The sequence below is a fragment of the Epinephelus moara genome, chromosome 13 (assembly GCF_006386435.1).
Source record: "Epinephelus moara isolate mb chromosome 13, YSFRI_EMoa_1.0, whole genome shotgun sequence".
In the NCBI taxonomy this organism is placed as follows: Eukaryota; Metazoa; Chordata; class Actinopteri; order Perciformes; family Serranidae; genus Epinephelus; species Epinephelus moara.
Genome location: NC_065518.1, coordinates 26,048,416 through 26,068,264, shown reverse-complemented (window position 1 = coordinate 26,068,264; position 19,849 = coordinate 26,048,416). Strand labels below are relative to the sequence as shown.

The 19,849-nt window shown below is 38.1% G+C and overlaps 1 protein-coding gene across 1 annotated transcript in view; it reads left to right on the top strand.

Annotated features, from left to right (window-relative positions):
• LOC126399308 (mitogen-activated protein kinase 8-like) overlaps positions 1–19,849 on the top strand; it is a 51,425-nt gene that overhangs the window by 13,234 nt on the left and 18,342 nt on the right. The window contains 5 exon segments of the mRNA XM_050059148.1: positions 2,591–2,720; positions 3,343–3,401; positions 7,852–7,990; positions 14,505–14,670; positions 17,651–17,722. Coding sequence (XP_049915105.1) covers positions 2,591–2,720; positions 3,343–3,401; positions 7,852–7,990; positions 14,505–14,670; positions 17,651–17,722 — 566 coding nt within the window.

Sequence of the window (19,849 nt, the reverse complement as noted above, 5' to 3'; positions counted from 1 at the left end):
ACATTTCTGTCTTTGTGGCAGGTAACCATCCACAAACCTCACCGCACTTTAGGGACTGTTCTTTACTTATGAAGGGACTGTTCTTTACTTGTATGTTAATCAGTTGGTGCAGTTTCACTTAAGTAAAAAAAAAAGACTGAACAACTTTCACTTGTATCGGAGTAATATTTGACCAAGAGTATCTTTACTTTCACTCAAGTCATGTCGTTGAATACTTTGTCCACCACGGGTCAGACATTCATGTTTATATAGGGCAGGCCCTGCTGTTGCAGTCTGGTCGAGCTAAAATCTTATGTCTCAACTATCCAAAGGGGACTGAAGTCAGTGATTCATGTAAATTGCTTAATGAAAGATTCTTTTTGCACTGTAGTAAGAATACTACAGAATTTATTAACCCAAATATTACACTTAACTGTTGAAACAGTTATTCATATTTTAGCATACATTATTACTAATATTAGTGCACACTATTAAAATATTGATTGAGAATCGCATACAAGACCCAAATGACATGCTAAATAATACTGATAGCAAATTACAACACTTAAAAGCAATTTTTATTTGGTTGGCTGGTAAAATATGTGCCTGGCTGGTAAAAAATTTCACTTACCAGCCAGCCATGTACAGTAAAATATAGTGAAATACAACAACATTGTAATGTTGCAAGGTGTCTCCGATTTTTTGTTCCTCCTAGGACTTAGCAATGTGGATAACATTCAGTAAAGATCTTTCACAATGTTTTTATACTGTGATATATAGCACATTCTCTACAGTACTGTAAATTGCCATAAAGCAGTATTGCTCATTGATTTGCCTACACTGCTCTAATACAGACAGACATATTTAATACTGTATATGTCAGTGTAAAGGCCTTAACGCACCAGGGGCATTTTTTTGTGCCATTAAAATTGCACATCAATATAATTGTTTTTGAAAACGGTAACCCTAACCCAGGGACGGCAACAACCAATTACATTGAAAGGACATCACGTCACAACGTCATGACAATGGTGAACCTTTTGATCAATTATATTTCTCAGCACTCTCTATTATATGACAAAGGATACAAAAATGATAAAAAGAACTCAATGACATCGTGTTGAGTAGCATCCACGGACAAATACATGGAGGCTCGGTAGTCCAAACCAAGATGGCACACTTTGTTACTCCGTTCAACCTTGACAACAGCAGCACATATCACATCCAATCCCTCAATTCTTGGCTCTCAGAGTAAAGGTCCTAGACATAAACACTGTGTAAATGTTTACCAGAAAAAACTCAAAGTCATTCAGAGAAAATCTATTTGAAATTTTTATTGAACAAGTGTTGCGACTGTTGCAAATTCGCAGCACTGCCGATATGAATAGTTTTGAGGCAAAATATTTAAAGGTGAGCATTTTGTATTTTCATGTCATTTGTTTGTCACGCCCCACGGTGTGTAAAGGCCTTAAACAATATGGGAAAGTCTGATCTACAGACAGAAAGATTTCTAGCTACTAGTGCTTTTTATTATCACACTGTCCAACTAGTTCTTTCACATTCAGCGGGCGTAGAGCCTTAAAAGCCACAGAATTGAACAAACAAACATTTTAAAGCTACTAAAAATATTTTAGAATTAACAGCAGATCAAACGTGTATGTGAAAGGGATCAACTCTTCCCAGTTCAACAGCAAGTTACAAGACGTACTTACCACAGCCTACAGTTTGCGAACTAGCTATCACCTATTTTCCGAGAGCCTGTCTGCAAAAGTTTGTGTTTATCAACCATCCAGACCCAACACACATACCCCTAACTTAATGCAATATACGAGCACAATTGTCAGGACTTAGGGTGGAGACAGACAGAGACGAGTGCCGTGACATGTGTGTTAAAGAGAGAGGGAAAGTGAAGGTGGAAGGTGGACTATTGCATGCATTGTTTCTGTTATTAAGTTATTAATAACTTTGAACCATTTCCTCACACATGATAGACTCAGCATAGACTGCTTCATCCTGTTGCTGCAGTATGTCACCATCGCTGCCATATTGGATGTGTAAGACTGGCCTTGAGTTGATTTGTTTCAAACTGCTTATTTTGATTCCTAATTTTAAATACATGTTGATTGATTTTTTTTTAATCATGCAAATTTGGCTGGGTGGTTTTAAAATATTTTTTCTGTTGCATGACAAACTCAGAACACATTTATTTTTGCTTTGCCTCAACTTTAATGCTGCTTTTAAATGTGTTTTTATTATGCAGTAACCATCACTGTTATGCAGTACCACAGGCTGACAGTGACAGTAACTGACAGTGTCAGACTGCAGCCTGAGAATAAACACAAAGAAACACACAAACTTAAAACAGCACACAAACTTTAAACAACACACATTAGCTTTCTAGCAAATGTGTCATTCTTATTCAAAAGCATGGAAGCAGGTCTTGTCCTGAACCTTGTTTTGTTGAACCAGCTACCAACAAACCAAAGGGTTAAAGTATCAGTGTGTGTGAAACATCCTCAGAGAAATGCGACTAAAAGAAAACATAGTTTGTTTTTTTATTCTTTTGACATATTATTTTTGACCAAGTTTTTGCTTTCATTTTTCACTCCAGTTCAGCGTATGACCACAACTTGGAGAGGAACGTCGCCATCAAGAAGCTGAGCCGGCCGTTTCAGAATCAAACTCATGCGAAACGGGCCTACAGGGAACTGGTGCTAATGAAATGTGTCAACCACAAGAACGTAAGAGCTTGAGTTCCGTTCTTTTGAGCATGTTATTTTAATCTTTCTGTATGTCTATTTAATATTAGGGATGAGATGTGACACCTTTTCTGTCTTATGTATAAGTGTGTCTCCTGTGGGGACAGGCTTATATCTGGGTTTAAAGGTTGTTTCAGAGTTAAATCAGTCAAGATGCAATGTGATGAACAAGCATGTGGGAGCAGTGAATTTCCGATAGAACAGCGGACACTTGGATGGAGCAAAGCTTGCCCTGAGGATAGATCTGGAAAATGTAACTAAATCAGTTTGAACATCTTTTTTGTCCTCATGTGTCCTGAAATTATGCTGTGTCAGGCTGCATTTCAAATTACAATACCTTGGTTGATTGACAGGTCATCTCGAAAACAGGAATCTTGTGGATTACCACAGCGCTCCTTCCTGCTACTGCTGTTCTATGTAGTGTTTTGAATCAGTGAATGTCCTGTTATTCATTATTAAAGCTCAGGCTGCTGCAGTCGGAGCCTCTCAGTTGTTCCTTGGTGGTTCAGGGATGCAGAGTTGATAATGGTGATGTCATTCATTTACAACCCTTCATCTCCCCTCCACACTCACAGATTAATAACTGTGCTTTTTATTTCGACAGATAATCGGCCTTTTAAATGTATTCACACCACAGAAGACACTGGAAGAATTCCAAGATGTGTGAGTATAACTGAGCCCAAATAACATCTGCTTGCTGGGTGTTTGTAAAATCAATATAGGATGTAGCATGCTGGGGGCTTAGATTACCTTTTCTGACTTTGGGGGCTTGTGCAGCTCAGCTTGATCTCTGGTTAGTGTGTTATTCTACCTCACTATAACCACACAGTGCGGGGAGATGTGATTTACAGAAGACATATAATTATAATCCCTGTAATTACTGTAAAACATGCACATGTTTAATGTTGAAGGCACTTTCTACAAACTAGATCCAGTCAGCTGATTAACAGGTGGAAATGTGTCATTGTAAATGTAAACACTGACTTAAGGAGAAGCTTTAGTATTTTTTTCAACCCTGACTTTATCTTCCTTTGTTTTTGTGCTCAAGTGACTAATGGGAACTACACTTGAAAAAAATTGTTCAGTGCTGCAGCTGGCAGCCTCAAAACAGGCTGCAGTGTAACCACTGGTAACATATGACCCATATGTCTTGTTTTTGCCACTGACAGGCTCAGATTATCATTCTAAGTGTCTGACAACATTATGGAAAGGATCCCTACAGCGATAGATATTTTGTTGAAGAATAAGATCCTTTTTCTTCACCCAGAAACAGCCCTGAACTTTGATTTTTTAAATCAAACCACAGTTGGTGATTGTTAGAAAGTGGAAAGACGAACCAAGATGATTTTTGTGAGTTTTGTATTGTTTCTGTCAACTTTAAATTAAGTGTCTTTTACGTTAATTAACTGTTTTTTTTTTTTAGACTGGTGAGTTTAGCCTTAGAGTTTTGTGGCTGTAATCTGGTTAAACAGAAAGGATTGTACTCTTGAACAAAAAGGTCTATCTCTGTAGTAACCCTTTCTGTAATGTTTTCAAACACTAAGAATAACAATCTGAGCCTGTCAGTGGCAAAACAAGCACTTTAGTGGAACAAAATCAATGGTGCGCATTTGCCCTGAGTGGTTACATTGCATTGTGCTTTGCTGCTACTGGCAACAGTCCTCTCACCCAATGCTGGACCAATTTCAGAAAATGTTGTTCCAATGGGAAAATACAGTCAGGTTGAAACATACCATTAGGGCTGTCCCAAATACCATTTTTTAACATTCGGACCTTCGGCAGAATTTATAACAAATATTCAAACATTCAAATATTCAAATATTCGTTTGCTGTGCTGCAATAAAATGGTTAATCAGCAGTGTTGTGCACTGTAGAGCCCATGAGCTGCTGGTTCTGCCGGCCTGAACAGAATATAATGTCTATAGCCTTACTGTTGTGTGTACAGCCTTATAGACTGAGTAGTGATGCGCGGGTCGACCCGTAACCCGTGGGACCCACAAATGGACCTGCGGGTCGGGCAGCAGTGATCGTCTGTTAAATCGGTCTGTAAATGATATTTTGACATTATTATTATAATCTATTAATCTATAATCTATTACTGTCAAGGTACTGATGCGTTGAGCAGGTGATAGTCTGCTGTCGTTTTCAAAACACACTTGTGTCACACACTCCTAAAGAAACTTGTTGAAACTTTAAACAATAATTTATTGTACAAAACGGGGGAAACAAACTAAACAATAATTTATTGTACAAAACGGGGGAAACAAACGTTGACAGAAACAGTTCCATAATTCATATTAAATTCAAAAGATAACGAAAAAACAGCTACAAGTTAGAGGGAATAGTGATAAAGTGGTAAAACTTGGCATTGATCCACAGCCTCAGACGGATGCGCTCAAGCGTGCCGTGCACAAGCTCAGTTGGTAGGCTATACTTTATTTTCACATTTTTAACAATGCAATTTCAAAGTTTTGATTTTTATTGATAATATACATTTACCAACAACAAAAAGACTACATTTAGCACCAAAAAAATATGTAAAAATAAGTAAATAAATAGATAAAAAAACTAATATCGAATACCAAATTTTCATAACGAATATCTACCCATAGAAACGAATATTCGAATATCCGAATATTTGGGTACAGCCCTACATACCATACATACCCTTTAAGTCACAACAGACTGAAAATGGCTATATTTGATATCAAGGGTCCATGACACAACTTTTCAACATACAAACTTCCAAATAATGGTTCTGGTGGAGTGCAGCTTCCACAATCTGTCCCCTAAGCTTTATTTCTTTGTAAACTCCAGCCTCATAAATTCCACATTGGGTGGACACTGCCTTTAATAAGATGAAAACTGGGGTATATTTGGCAGCGTCCCCGATGTGTTTGGAAGTCGACAAGACGCCCATGTGAGTGGAAACTGGCTGTGGAATCGCAGAGAGGGGAATACTAAACTGAGATGTGGGGGAAGTGATGGTTTTGCGGAGTATGATGGGAACAAACATGATTAATGCCATCCTCTTGAAGCTGTGTGTGTGTGTGTGTGTGTGTGTGTGTGTGTGCGCGCGCGCGCGCTTATGTGTCTGAGAGCTTGTGTGTGTCTGCAGCGCTGTGTCTGCCTGATTGGAGCTAAAAAGGAAACTGGACAAATCATAGCCAGAGGGCTGTGGGGCGAACACACAGTTAGAGGATGGAGGAGAACACTCCATTGCGCTGAGTGTTTGTGTACCTGAATGCAGGCTTGTATTACAGAGTGCATGACGGGGCATTATACACATTTCTATCATATGAAATATGGATATCAGCATATACATATGTGTGCATGTGTGCTTACACTTACCTGCATAAAAACATTCTGTGCCATACCCTTTTTCTGTTTCCTGCATGTTGTATTAAAACATGGAGTTTATCCAAATATCATCCAAGCAGAAGTCCTACTTTTTACAGAGTAAAGCTGCACGCTCTGTCACCAAGATGTTTCTCTGTGTATAAAAATCTGTCAGAAGTTCCTTACTCCATGTAGGAGGATTGTAGGGACTGATGATGTAAGAGCTGCCAGATAACATAACATCATCACTGTTTTGAGAGGGAGAACCATTACTGTCACTTCCTAAATGCCATGGGAAACAAGTGCTGCGTGGGTGAGATCAAAGAGTAGATTTTAAACTTGCTTATGCAGAGTTACGTGGCATTTAAGTTCAGGGCTATCTGGAGACTAATAAGTCAGGAAATTTTTCAATAACTCACCAGAAACTTTTAATCCTATGTTATTACATTTTTTTTGTGTTTGAGTAGTGTCACATTGTCACATAATTCATAAAAATAAGCTTCATATATATGAAATGTATGAAAAGTGAAAAAACATGTTTTATGTTTTAACTTATTAAGTAAATATTGCTCGCAGAATATAACGGCCATAGAATAATGACATCATTGGCATTTAGATTGGTTCCCTATAAGCCTTTCCTCAATTTAGTCTGCCACCAAGTACAATGTCCTGTGGAAGTAAAGGCTGGATTTACAGCACGGAGGAAGCGCCTCAGCCATAAACTGTATAAAAATAGGTTAATGGACGTAGCCACTGTGACGGTTTGTGGACTCCCATTTTGCAGCCTCGAGTTGCATTTTGACTGTCCTCGTCTTGGATTTTGGAGCAGAAGTGGCCATATTTGGAAGGGAGGGTGAAGCTAACCCCATCACTGACTGTTAGCTTGGTTAGCACAGTGCCTTTATGGTTAACTGTGATAATGGTAGTGCTAATTTTTGCTAGCCAAAAACAGGCTTATAACCATAAGAACAAAATGTACTTGCCAGCAAAACTGAACATCTGACTCCTTAGAGGGTCTTTTAGCACAATTAACTTTCATGAACTTAAAACACATTGAAATAGCGATAGCTACAGATACTATATTCTGTGAATATGGGGTTATACCATGGTTGTGTTACCAAACCAACATTCTTGACATGGCAGCGACTTGTCAACATAAAACACCCACCTGTCACTCAGTGCGGCCATGCCCTTTATTATGCATAACTTTAAGCCTTAATAACATTTAAATAGGTGAGTTATATGAAAATCATCCCCGTACAGTTGTTGTTAACGGAGCAATTAGTGACACCAAAACCTTTTTTGGTACCAGGCTGTGAACATGTTAAGTTTTGTTGTAAATTTGGGCATTTCAACATGGGTATCTGTGGGGATTGACTTGCTTTTGTAGCCAGTCTCAAGTGGCCTTTTAAGGAACTGCAGTTTTTGGCACTTAAGTGTTGTCGCTTGGTCATCTACCGCGCAACCAAAACATAAAGAGGATAGCACTTTTGTTTTCCCCTGTTGCTATTAGTAGCTATCCCCTGTTTCCAAAGAGCATCACAGCAGCAGAAATGGCAGACCATGGAACAACTGAAGTAACTGTGGAAAAAATGGTAGTTGTTAGGCTCTGAGGAAAATGGAAAGTGGTCCAGTTAACTTTGCTACCACAATAATAGCACTTGGAAATGCAAGGGTAGGGGGAAAAATTGAAAAATTGTCTGTGACCTATGACTCTGTGTACATGTATGTCCGCCCGTCCGTCTGATTATTTTACCCTCTGGTTTCCCTGCAGGTATCTGGTGATGGAGCTGATGGATGCCAACCTCTGCCAGGTGATTCAGATGGAGCTGGACCACGAGAGGCTGTCCTACCTGCTCTACCAGATGCTGTGTGGAATCAAACACCTACACGCTGCTGGCATCATACACAGGGTGAGGCACACCAATATACATGTCTACACATGAAACAGTTTGTCGAAATGTTAAACTGAAAGCACACGTGCAAGCTCAAACTGATCTACAGCTGGATATTAGCATTTTATGATTTAGCTGCTGCAGATCTCTCTGGGTCCGAAATACAGAGGTATTTGGTTGGCAGCTATTAGCCAGCAAAATATTATACATGGCAAAAGCCATCATATGCCAATCACATATAATATATCAAGCTATTACAAGTTTAAAGTTGAGAGTTAAAGGAATAGTTCAACATTTGGGAAATACACTTATTTGTTTACTTGGCGGGGCGCAGAGACTTTCTGGAGTCTCTGTAAACTCATTGTGACAACCAGGCTCCAGGAAGTCCCTGCCCCCGGCCAAGAAATAGTCAAGCCCAAAACTCTCTCAAAACCACAACATGTCATTTTTACACTTCAGTTTTTGTATGGATTAAGCAAAAGAGATTTAGAACTATGTTTTAATCACACAAAAGCAACACAACTCTAGGATACAGGAACTGTGTGGCTCCAAGTGCTAAAGGGCTGGGTGAAGGTAAATATCGATCAGAAGGTGTGGTTATTGACAAATATACACTCAGCCAGTCACATCACTGCCCTCGTCGTTCTGAAACAGCTGTGCCAATCACAGTGACGCATGATAAACACGGCTACAAAATGGAAACACTCCTCTCCAGGAAATCATGTTGTTGTTTGGATGATGCTGAGCAGCATAATGGCTCTGCACTCTGGGGCGGCACTTCTCCAATCAGAGGTTGCAGATGTATCAGTGTACTTGCTTGTGCTGGTCATCAAGCTGCCTTAAAAAACAGGGCCCATAACGTATTAATAGATGATTCAATCCTGGTTGACGGATTTTGTAAATTCCTGACAGAACCTGGCTAACTGTCTTTAGTCTTTATGCTAAGCTAAGCTAACTGGCTGCCAGTGGTAGCTTCATATTTACTATACAGACATAAGCACAGTATGATTTTTTTGTCTAAGGCTGAATTTCTACTCCTGCATTGAATCGATGCCGTGTCTACGGCATAGGCTCTGGGTAGACGTACAGCCTACTTCGTAGCCTGACGTGCACCGCCCCAGAAATGTAACTACACGTTGCGGCGACGCAGAAGCCTGTTTATTTTTGTATGCTGAAACCATCAGAAATGAACCTTTTATTTACTTTTATGTCACAGATAAGAAACACTAAATTGTGTAGATAATAAAGCCTCCACAAAAATAGCATTTAAGTCTTGTGTGTAATTTATCCTTCAGGGATTATACTAAGGGATTTATCCTGCCTTCATATGAGAAGAGGATATCTCTGCTCGTCGCTAGGCTAATTTATACCATGTAAAATGCCATAGGCTTTTGCTAATAATGTTAGCATGTTATACTTGTTTGGAAAACGTGTGTAGTATAAAACAGTTGTTTTGACGGTGAACCTTGTGAGTTGTACTGGAACCAAATTTTGTAACGTTACCTATGTTAAACATTGCTCTTGTCCCTGGTTTCTTATGAGAAGAGGAAATGTTCGCTAGCTGCTAGGCGAATTTGTACAATGTAAAATGCCATAGGTGTGCCAATAACGTTAGCATGTTATTAGTCTCGCTCACCAGACCTTTCTCAAGAAAAGAAAGGTCTGGCTGGGCCGACTCTCACTTTAAGATTGGAGAAAAAAATGCCCCGGCTGCTTGTATTTCTTTCAACCAATCACAATCGTTCTGGGCGGTGCCATAGCAACAGTGCGCTTGCAAAAATATTGCCGGGGGGAAACAGGTTTTGGTGTAACACGCCCACAAAAATGTCGCCTACAGGACGCGAACCATGGCAGAAAAATGGCTACATCCCCTGCAAGATCAAACACCGCAAAAGTTAGTAAAGGATGTGTTGAAAACTGCTACACAACCGGAGGTGGTAGGGTGGGACTTCAGCGGGTGGCTCGTTCCGCCCAATGAGAGGCTGATCTATGCAGCGAACTTCCGCCCACTCAGACTAGCATGTTATATATCTCTTGGAAAATGTGTTTAGTATAAAGACAGTTGTTTTGTCAGTGAACCTTGTGAGCTTTAATGGAGCTGAATTTTGTAACATTACCTTTGTTAAGTGTTGCTGTTGTCCCTAGCTTCATATGAGTAGAGGAAAATTCCGCTAGCCTCTAGGCTAATTTATACAATGTAAAATGCCATAGGCTTGTGCTGAAACATTAGCATGTTGTATTTGTGGGGAAAATGTGTCCAGATAAAGACAAGCGCTTTGTCTGTGAATGCTGCAAGTTATAGTGAAGCTGATTTGTGTAATTGTGTTTGAAATTGTAGCTATTACGCCATGGTTATGTGTTTTTGGGTGTGTTTTGAATCAACTAAACTTTACAGTTTAGTTCACAGAAACTCCGCCTGACTAGTGTTTTGGAGGCGTAACTGCAGAGTCACACAGACACACCACCGCACAAGTATAAATGCTCACAACGGCGTAGACGATGTGCGTAGGCTCTCAGAGAGAAAAAGAAGAATGGTAATTCCAAAAATGTGTAACTATTCCTTTGAAAATGTGAAATCTCATTTCATTTCCATTTATTGACACTTTAGCAGCAGATAACAGACAAACATAAACAGGTTGTTAGGCAGCAGATTTTGATGTACAGGTTGCGGTAAAACACACATGTATGCACTCAGGCTCTTGTTTACTTTTCAAACAACAGACACAAATGACACACTCACACACCCTGAAGCAGCAGCAGCCATATACAAAGGATCCCTCTTGTACGCACACACACACACACACACACACACACACACTCTGACAGCACTCTGTCAATCACCCTCAGTGAAAGACGCAGCAGTAGATTAGCAGAACTCCTCTTGCTCTGCCAGCCAGAACTAATTGAGCCACAGGCGGAGCTAACCAGTGCCACTCGCATCAGCACGCAAAGCTTTCATAAGGTGAACAGATGCAATATGAGTCATGGATCGCCAAAGATTCAGCTCTCTTGTTCTCATGGGCTTTGTCTCTGTGATGAGAGCTCTCCAGTCCCTTTTAAGATGCTCAGAGTTGCTAAGCACTCCCTCTAGAATACATTTTCCTAACTATCAAGGCAGTAGAGCGCTATCGACCGTGCTTAAGCTCTGCTGCTTGATGTCTCATTGTCAAGAAGGTTTTTTGTTTCTTACCTATAATGCATTAAGGATTTTCTGAAGTTCGTTCTGTATTGTTTGCTACTGAGCTGCCCTCTGGACATTTTTGGACACTTTGATGCCAGGTGTTAAAGCAGTCTGTGTATAATTTCCAAACTAGGAAGTGATCACAATAAAGACAACAGTGACTGCTATGACACTCCAGATGAAGTATCCAATCTGTTGTAAATCACACTGAATGCCAACCAGTCAACTTGAAACTGTCATGGCTGGCAAATGAGTTGTTGTAATAAATCAGCTGGCAGATGGCCGCCAGAAAATTATAGCCACAGGCGCTGAGTCTTGTTGATGACATGACAACAATGTCAGTTTAGTTCGTCATGATTATTTTCAGAAGACGACAAAGACTTCCTCCTGCATGTCAACCATTTTACAAGCTCTTTGTTATTTAGCAGGGGAATTAATACACTTTGAAGGAGACTGTCAAAGACAATCAGAGTCACAAATCATTAGGGCTGGGCAGTATGGCCTATAAATAATATCGTAGTACTTTCGGGCGTTACCACAAAACACGATATAAACCTTGATATTTTGAAATTTCCTCTAAACTACTGTTGACTGCTAAAATACTAAACTACTGAATAAACTACTGTTACAAAATCAAATACAGTACTTTTATAATAAAGTTGAAATACTGTTAAAGTTAAATATAGTGCTGTAATAATAAAGTTAAACAAAATATTATTAGAATAAAGTTAAATAAAGTACTGCTGTAAAAAAGTTAAATACAGTGCTGTTTTAATAGTCAAATAAAGTACTGTTGTAATAAAGTTAAATAAAGTACTGTTATCAAAGTTAATTAGAGTACTGTCATAAAAAAGTTAAATAAAGTACTGCTGTAAAAAGTTAAATACAGTGCTGTTATAATAGAGTTAAATAAAGTACTGTTATAATAAAGTTAAATAAAGTACTGTTATCAAAGTTAAATAGAGTACTGTCATAAAAAAGTGAAATAAAGTACTGCTTTAAAAAGTTAAATACAGTGCTGTAATAATAGAGTTAAATAAAGTACTGTTATAATAAAGTTAAATAAAGTACTGCTGTAAAAAAGTTAAATAAAGTACTGTTATCAAAGTTAAATACAATACTGTCATAAAAAAAGTTAAATAAAGTATTGCTGTAAAAGGTTAAATACAGTGCTGTTATAATAGAGTTAAATAAAGTACTGTTATAATAAAGTTAAATAAAGTGCTGTTATAATAAAGTTAAATAAAGTACTGTTATAAAGTTAAATAAAGTACTGCTGTAAAAAGTTAAATAAAGTGCTGTTATAATAGAGTTAAAGTACTGTTATAATAAAGTTAAATGAAGTACTGCTGTAAAAAAGTTAAATACAGTGCTATTATAATAAAGTTAAATAAAGTACTGTTATAATAAAGTTAAATGAAGTACTGCTGTAAAAAAGTTAAATACAGTGCTATTATAATAGAGTTAAATAAAGTACTGTTATAATAAAGTTAAAGTACTGCTGTAAAAAAGTTAAATACAGTGCTGTTATAATAGAGTTAAATAAAGTACTGTTATAATAAAGTTAAATAAAGTACTGTTATAATAACGTTAAATAAAGTACTGCTGTTAAAAGTTAAATACAGTGCTGTTATAATAGAGTTAAATAAAGTACTGTTATAATAAAATTAAATAAAGTACTGCTATAAAAAGTTAAATACAGTGCTATTATAATAGAGTTAAATAAAGTACTGTTATAATAAAGTTAAATAAAGTACTGCTGTTAAAAGTTAAATACAGTGCTGTTATAATAAAGTTAAATAAAGTACTACTGTAAAAAGTTAAATACAGTGCTGTTATAATAAAGTTAAATAAGGTACTGCTGTAAAAAAGTTAAATACAGTGTTATTATAATAGAGTTACATAAAGTACTGTTATAATAAAGTTAAAGTACTGCTGTAAAAAGTTAAGTACAGTGCTGTTATAATAGAGTTAAATAAAGTACTGTCATAATAAAGTTAAACTAAATACTGTTATAATAAAGTTAAATAAAGTACTGCTGTAAAAAAGTTAAATACAGTGCTATTATAACAGAGTTACATAAAGTACTGTTATAATAAAGTTAAATTAAGTACTGCAAATACCATTGTAATAAAGTTAAATAAAGCACTGTTATAATAAAGTTGAATAAAGTACTGCTGTAATAAAGTGAAATAAAGTACTGTTATAATAAAGTGAAATAAAGCACTGCTGTAATAAAGTTGAATAAAGTTGAATAAAGTACTGCTGTAATAAAGTGAAATAAAGTACTGTTATAATAAAGTGAAATAAAGCACTGCTGTAATAAAGTGAAATAAAGTACTGCTGTAATAAAGTAAAATAAAGCACTGCTGTAATAAAGTGAAATAAATTACTGTTATAATAAAGTTAAATAAAGTACTGCTGTAATAAAGTGAAATAAAGCACTGCTGTAATAAAGTGAAATAAATTACTGTTATAATAAAGTTAAATAAAGTACTGCTGTAATAAAGTAAAATAAAGTACTGCTGTAATAAAGTTAAAGTGCTGTTATAAAGTTAATACAGTACTGTTATAACAAAGTAATACAGTGCTGATATGATAGAATTAACTAACATGCTGTTATAATAAAGTTAAATAAAGTACTATTATGTTAAGTTAAATAAGTACCTTCATAATAAAGTCAAATACAGTGCTGCTATAATGAAGGTAAATAAAACACTATTGTGATAAAGTTAAATAAAGTACTGTTATGATAAACTTAGGTACTTAGGTACCTTTAAAATAAAGTTAAAGTGCTGTTATAATAAAGTGAAGCACTGTTATAATGAAGTTAAATGAAGTAGACTACTGTTATAATAAATTATAGAGTGTAATCGATATATTCCCCGCCCTTAAGCTCAGTGAGTTTCTTCTTGTCGGCGTCAGGCTATCGTCATGAAGCAGTGCAGAAAATAATGCAGCCCTAATGTGAAGACACTGAATCCAAACCGTTAAATTATGGAAAAAACAAGTGGGACCAAACAAAACAAACCCTTTGTGATACATCATCTCTTTGTTTTTCATACTTTGTAGTAATGAATGATAGTGTCCTCTAGAGGAAAACAGGCCCCAGTGTCCAAATACACCAACTACAGTGTTTTCCATATATAGAATTTATTAGATTTGTTCCCACACAAAAAATATTTGTTGTATTTGTTATTTTTTACTTTAAAAAACACTGGTACATTTGGCAAATGTGGAAATGAATGTCCCTAATTGAAGATGAAACTGACTGCAACACTGCTTTTCAGTTGACTTGGACCTCTGATCTAAATCAGACTTGTAATTCTCAGTGATGTCTTTTCTGTGTAGGACCTGAAGCCCAGCAACATCGTGGTGAAGTCTGACTGCACACTGAAGATCCTGGACTTTGGCCTGGCCAGGACAGCTGCCACCGGCCTCCTCATGACGCCCTACGTGGTCACCCGCTACTACCGCGCCCCAGAGGTCATCCTGGGCATGGGCTACCAGGCCAACGGTGAGTGGAGGAAAGCAGCTTCTTGACAGCGACTGGCCAATAAGGAGCTCTTAAGCTGCTGCCTGGCCTGCTGCATGGCCCTCCCCCCTGGGATGTTTTCAACAGCACCTCCCAAACACATACACACACACACACACACACACACACACACACACACTTCCACACACACACTCCCTGTTCCTGTAAAGGTCACACTCAGGGGGGAAGTTGGCATGTTGGGCATCGGTGCTTTGTGTGAAACTTCCTGTCTGGGGACTCCAGTTCCCAGCAGTGCTTTAGCATGCGTTTGATGTTTTATTAAGAGGTTGCCTGTCCTGAGCTCCGAACAGCCTGGCTAAAAACGCCAGTATGAAAACAGGCACTTGTGCATGCTTCAGCAGTTTCACTCAGTGCTCCTGCTTGGAACATATCACAGTTTCTGCAAGACAGTCTTAACGGAACGGTCTAACATTTTGAGAAATATGCCTTTTTGCCTTGTGTTGGTTTGGAAGATTGGTACCGCAGTTAGCTTGGGTTAGCATATAGACTGCTAGCAGGGGGAAACAGCTAGCCAGGCTCAGTCCAAGGGTAAAGAACATCACTTACCAGCACCTCTAAAGCTCATAAATTAACACATTATATTTTGTTTCATATTCAGAACAGAAAAACCAAAGTAGTAGTTTTACGGGGGTTATATGTTGGACTAGGTCCTGGTTGAGTCCAGGAAATATAACATATGAATAAGTGAGCCCTGGTGGACCTAGAGGGCAGATGATTTAGACTGAGCCGTGCTAGCCGTTTATCCCTGTTGCCAGTTTTTATGCAAAGCTAGGCTAGCTGTTTCCTGGTTCTAGTCATATATTCAGCATACAGACATGTAAGTGGTATCAACCTTTCCATTTAATTCTCGGCAAGAAAGCCAGCAAGCATATTTTCCAAAATTTTAAATTGTTCCTTTGATAGAGACGAGACTGGGGCTCTAGTAACCTAGCAGATAGTTGGGCTTTAAGGCATTTAGTCAGATGAATAACAGTCAGTTTGACAAATTTTTGATTTCTAGATATTAAAAGAACCCAGGGAATCACATGTTGCCTCTGGTACTGGCATCATGAGGTGGACACATAGCAACAATGCTCCCATTATGGCAAAACTCCAGGGTATCTTTGGTATTTATCAACTTGGACGGCATTTTACCATGTGTTTGTGCCTTAGTGAACAATGGGAACACCAATTTTTGAATTTGGTGCAGTGTTGAGCAGGAGCGCAGCAGTTGACAGCTACGAAACAGTCTGCAATGTTATCTTGAGTCCAACAGTGCACTGCCAATGTACATCCACTAAAACTGCTAGTTTTTGCCACTGACAGGCTCAGCTTGTTATGAAAAATGTCTCACAATTATGGAAAGGACCCTACAAAGAAATAAAACATGTTCCTTTACCTTTCGATTGATCTTTTTGTTATCGTCTTCAGAACGAGACTTCTGCTTTGAGCAAGACTTGGTTACACACACATTAAGAAGGATATGAGAAACATTTTATTTCTCTGTAGGGTCCTTTCCATGTTGTTGCCTGATGCTTATAAGAACCATCTAAGCCTGCCAGTGGCAAAAACAAGCACTTTCAGTGGACGTACTGTACATTGACGGTGCAGTATTGCCCCTGATTGGATTGAAGGATTGATTACACAGTTAGTTTCATGGCTGCCAGTTGCAGTGGTCTTACTGGACCAATTTCAAAAACTGTTGTTCCCATTCATCACTAAGGCATAAAAACATGAGAAAAGGTGGTCCAGGTTGAAAAATACCAAAGTTCCCCTTCAATACTAACGCTCTCTCATCCTTGGTCCTCTTGACCCAAAACACTGACCCTAATTTTTCCTGCTGACTTGTTGCTTTTTTTTGCTTATTCTCTTCTCCCTCCTTTTATGCTGCACACATGTAGTGGATATTTGGGCTGTGGGCTGCATTATGGCAGAAATGGTTCGCCACAAAATCCTTTTTCCAGGAAGGGATTGTATCCTTGAGCTGCTTGCAGCAGTGTTTGGCATTTCTTATGAAACAAAACATAGCACACGGAACGTCTTTTCGTCTCTTCAAACCATGTCTCTTCATCAAATGGATCGCACGGAGATCATAACCCGAGAGCAACTATAGAGATTCTATTTCTCGGATTTGCCTGACACCTCGACTCGCATCCACCCACCTGCAGTTCCTACAGACAGACAAACTCACACGACTGCCTCCTCACTCACCTCGGCACTGTTGCTTCAAGCACCACGACAGTCACACGAAAAACCTGAAATAGAATTGAATAGTTTGCTCCTCCATTGCTAAGAACTAAACTGCATGAAATATCCTCCTGCGTCCTCAGTCTGCTCTTCATGTCTTTGTTAATGCAGCAGTCACAGGTTTTGTCCCACAACATAATACTAAATAAATTGGTGTTGTGTTTTAGAAGTATTTGTGTGACTCTGGAACGGCAGTGTTGCACATGTGGGTGCGACAAAAGCTCCAAAATGATCATTTCTGGCCGTATAGATCAGAATGTTCCAGTTTAACACAGCATGAAGTGCAGTGAGGATACTGAGGGTGTTAAAATGCATTTCTACAAAAACACATTTTCAGAAGACCTTGACAGTCAGTGTCTCACTTTAAAAGCTTCTGATTCACTATTCAGTGCATCTGAAGCAGAAATGATCTGGAACATATATTCTTGATTAGTAATACTGCTGCTAGTACAGGAATGTGCAGTATGTACAGTTAAAGCCAGCCAAAAAGAATCATAATATTTTCTCTAGCTATGTGGGACACTGACCAGGTTTGAGTGCACCCAACTGCATGCAGTTCATTTTGTCTTGTATCACACACATCACCTGGCACCACATCATGTTTTGTTTTTTATTTTCCCTTATGTTCTTATGAGTTTTTTATGTTGTAAGGGTTGTTTTCTGTTTGTTTTCCAGCCCTGCATGATAATTTGGTGGTTGTCATTTCATTTTTCAGTTGATGTCTGGTCTGTTGGCTGCATCATGGCTGAAATGGTCCGGGGTAGTGTGTTGTTTCCAGGCACCGATCGTATCCTTAAGTTGAACCTTCATCCAAACCCCCGAAATGCTGTCTCGTCTCTCATCCTTTTGTCTGACATCTTGTTCATGTCTTTCCACACAATGGGGAAAGCCTGCCAAGCTACTGCGCCTGTTTAATGACTGATTTAATGAATCATTGTATGCAGTGGTACCGTTAATTTCTTTCAGTGAGTGAGTGGACGAGAAAAAACCTTTGTCATGGCAGTGATAGTCCTCATAGCAGGTTAAGCACAGGTGTAATCAGTCACACTAATGAACAAGCACAATGACAGAGTTAGTTAATTACACCTGTGCTTTCCCTGCTATGACATGAATGGATTATATATATGTGTATGGAATTACATCCTGTAAATATTATGTGGGAGCCTCATGCAGCAGTTGTACTTGGTTTGCATACTTAACTGAAACTAATGTGACTTTTTTTTTTTTTTTTTTTTTTCCCAATACCTCCGCACCTGGATAGTGGGCAGGTTGTCTGTTCATCCTATTCTTGTGAACGTGATATCTCAAAAACACCTTGAGGTAATGTTTTTTCAAATTTGGCAAAAAATGTCTACACGGACTGAATGATGAACTGATTAGATTTAGATGGTCAAAGGTCAAGGTTACTGTGACCTTGTCTGTCTCATTCTTGTGAATGCGATATCATAAGAACACCTTGAGGGATTTTTTTTTTTTCAATTTGGCGCAAACATTCACTTGGAAAAAAGAATGTACAGATTAAAAGAAGAGGTTTTAGGCGATAATTCAGTAATTCATATGCTAATTACACAAATACACAGTAGTACAGCGGATTAGCAGATAATGCACTTTTTGAAAAAAGCATGAAATTTCTACCATAGTTTGTACATACCATAAGGTTTATTTTCAGATGTGGAGGGAAGTCAGATTTGACCTCTGAGGCCCGGGAGAGGTCAAATTCAAGATGGCCGCCAATAATATTCAAATATGCTTAACTTTGGAACCAAACACAGTAGAAAAACATTTAAGGTGTCATTTCCAACTAAATTTAGGGTGCCCATTCAGTTGATGATACTTTTGAAATCACCAGAATTCAAGAAAATGCATTTAGGTCAAAGTCATGGTCAAATTATGCAGACGGAGTAAGATAAAGGGTGCAAAAAGATGGTTTATTTCCAACATAATAACAGTAATGATATTGATCACTAAAAATGTATTTACTTACAATATTTATAGGCCTACTATGCTTCTTATACTGAAACTTGCTTTGAAATCAGTAATAACACATCTACATTTACATGCCAGCTATTAGCTCTCAAGCCTGTTTGATACCAGTGGCACAGTATTGAACTAGGCTTCTTTGCTATCACCATTAATTCAGCTATAGTCCTACTTCACACAAATGACCAAGCTGAAATCTCTAGAACATGCGCTGTTCAATCATTCAACTGACTTCAGCTCATGTATATTCCAGACTGTCTTCTAGTTTGGCTAGCAGAATTATTTTGATCAGTGCCTGCCTTTTTTTTTTCTTTTTTCTTTTTTACCACAGAAGCTAGATAGCTAACTAACTAGACAGAGTCATTCCCGGCTACAATCAAATTCAATGTATTTGCATGTTAAGGCTTTACTCAAGTATACTTATATTGGCGGCATTTCCCAGATGGCTCGTAGTGCTAAGAGCTTCTTAAGAACACTCTTAAGCCTCCCGTGAAAGAAAAACGCATTTCCCAGATCGCTCTTAGCTTAAGAAGATCTTTCACTAAGAAGGAGTTGTAAGATCGAGCTAACCCACTCTTAACAGTCTTCTTAGCGACCAAATGCGCACAGATCCAGCCGCATCAGGCAAATTAATATTACACTAAGCTTTCTGACTAATTACTGTCTGAGTAATTTTTTCCCTGTTTTTCGGAGTAATATTTTCTGTTTTTTCAGAGTAATTTATTTATTTTTCTGTTTTTTGGTGTAATTTTTTCTGTTTTTCTGAGTAATTTTCCCCCTGTTTTTCATGGTAATTTTTTTCTGTTTTTCATGGGGGTTCTGTTTTTGGTGGTATGTTTTTTTCTGTTTTTCGTGGTAATTTTTTTTCCTGAACAAGGAGACGAGATACTTCAAAATCTCGTGAGAAGCTCCCACCTGGCACCTGCAAGTGACC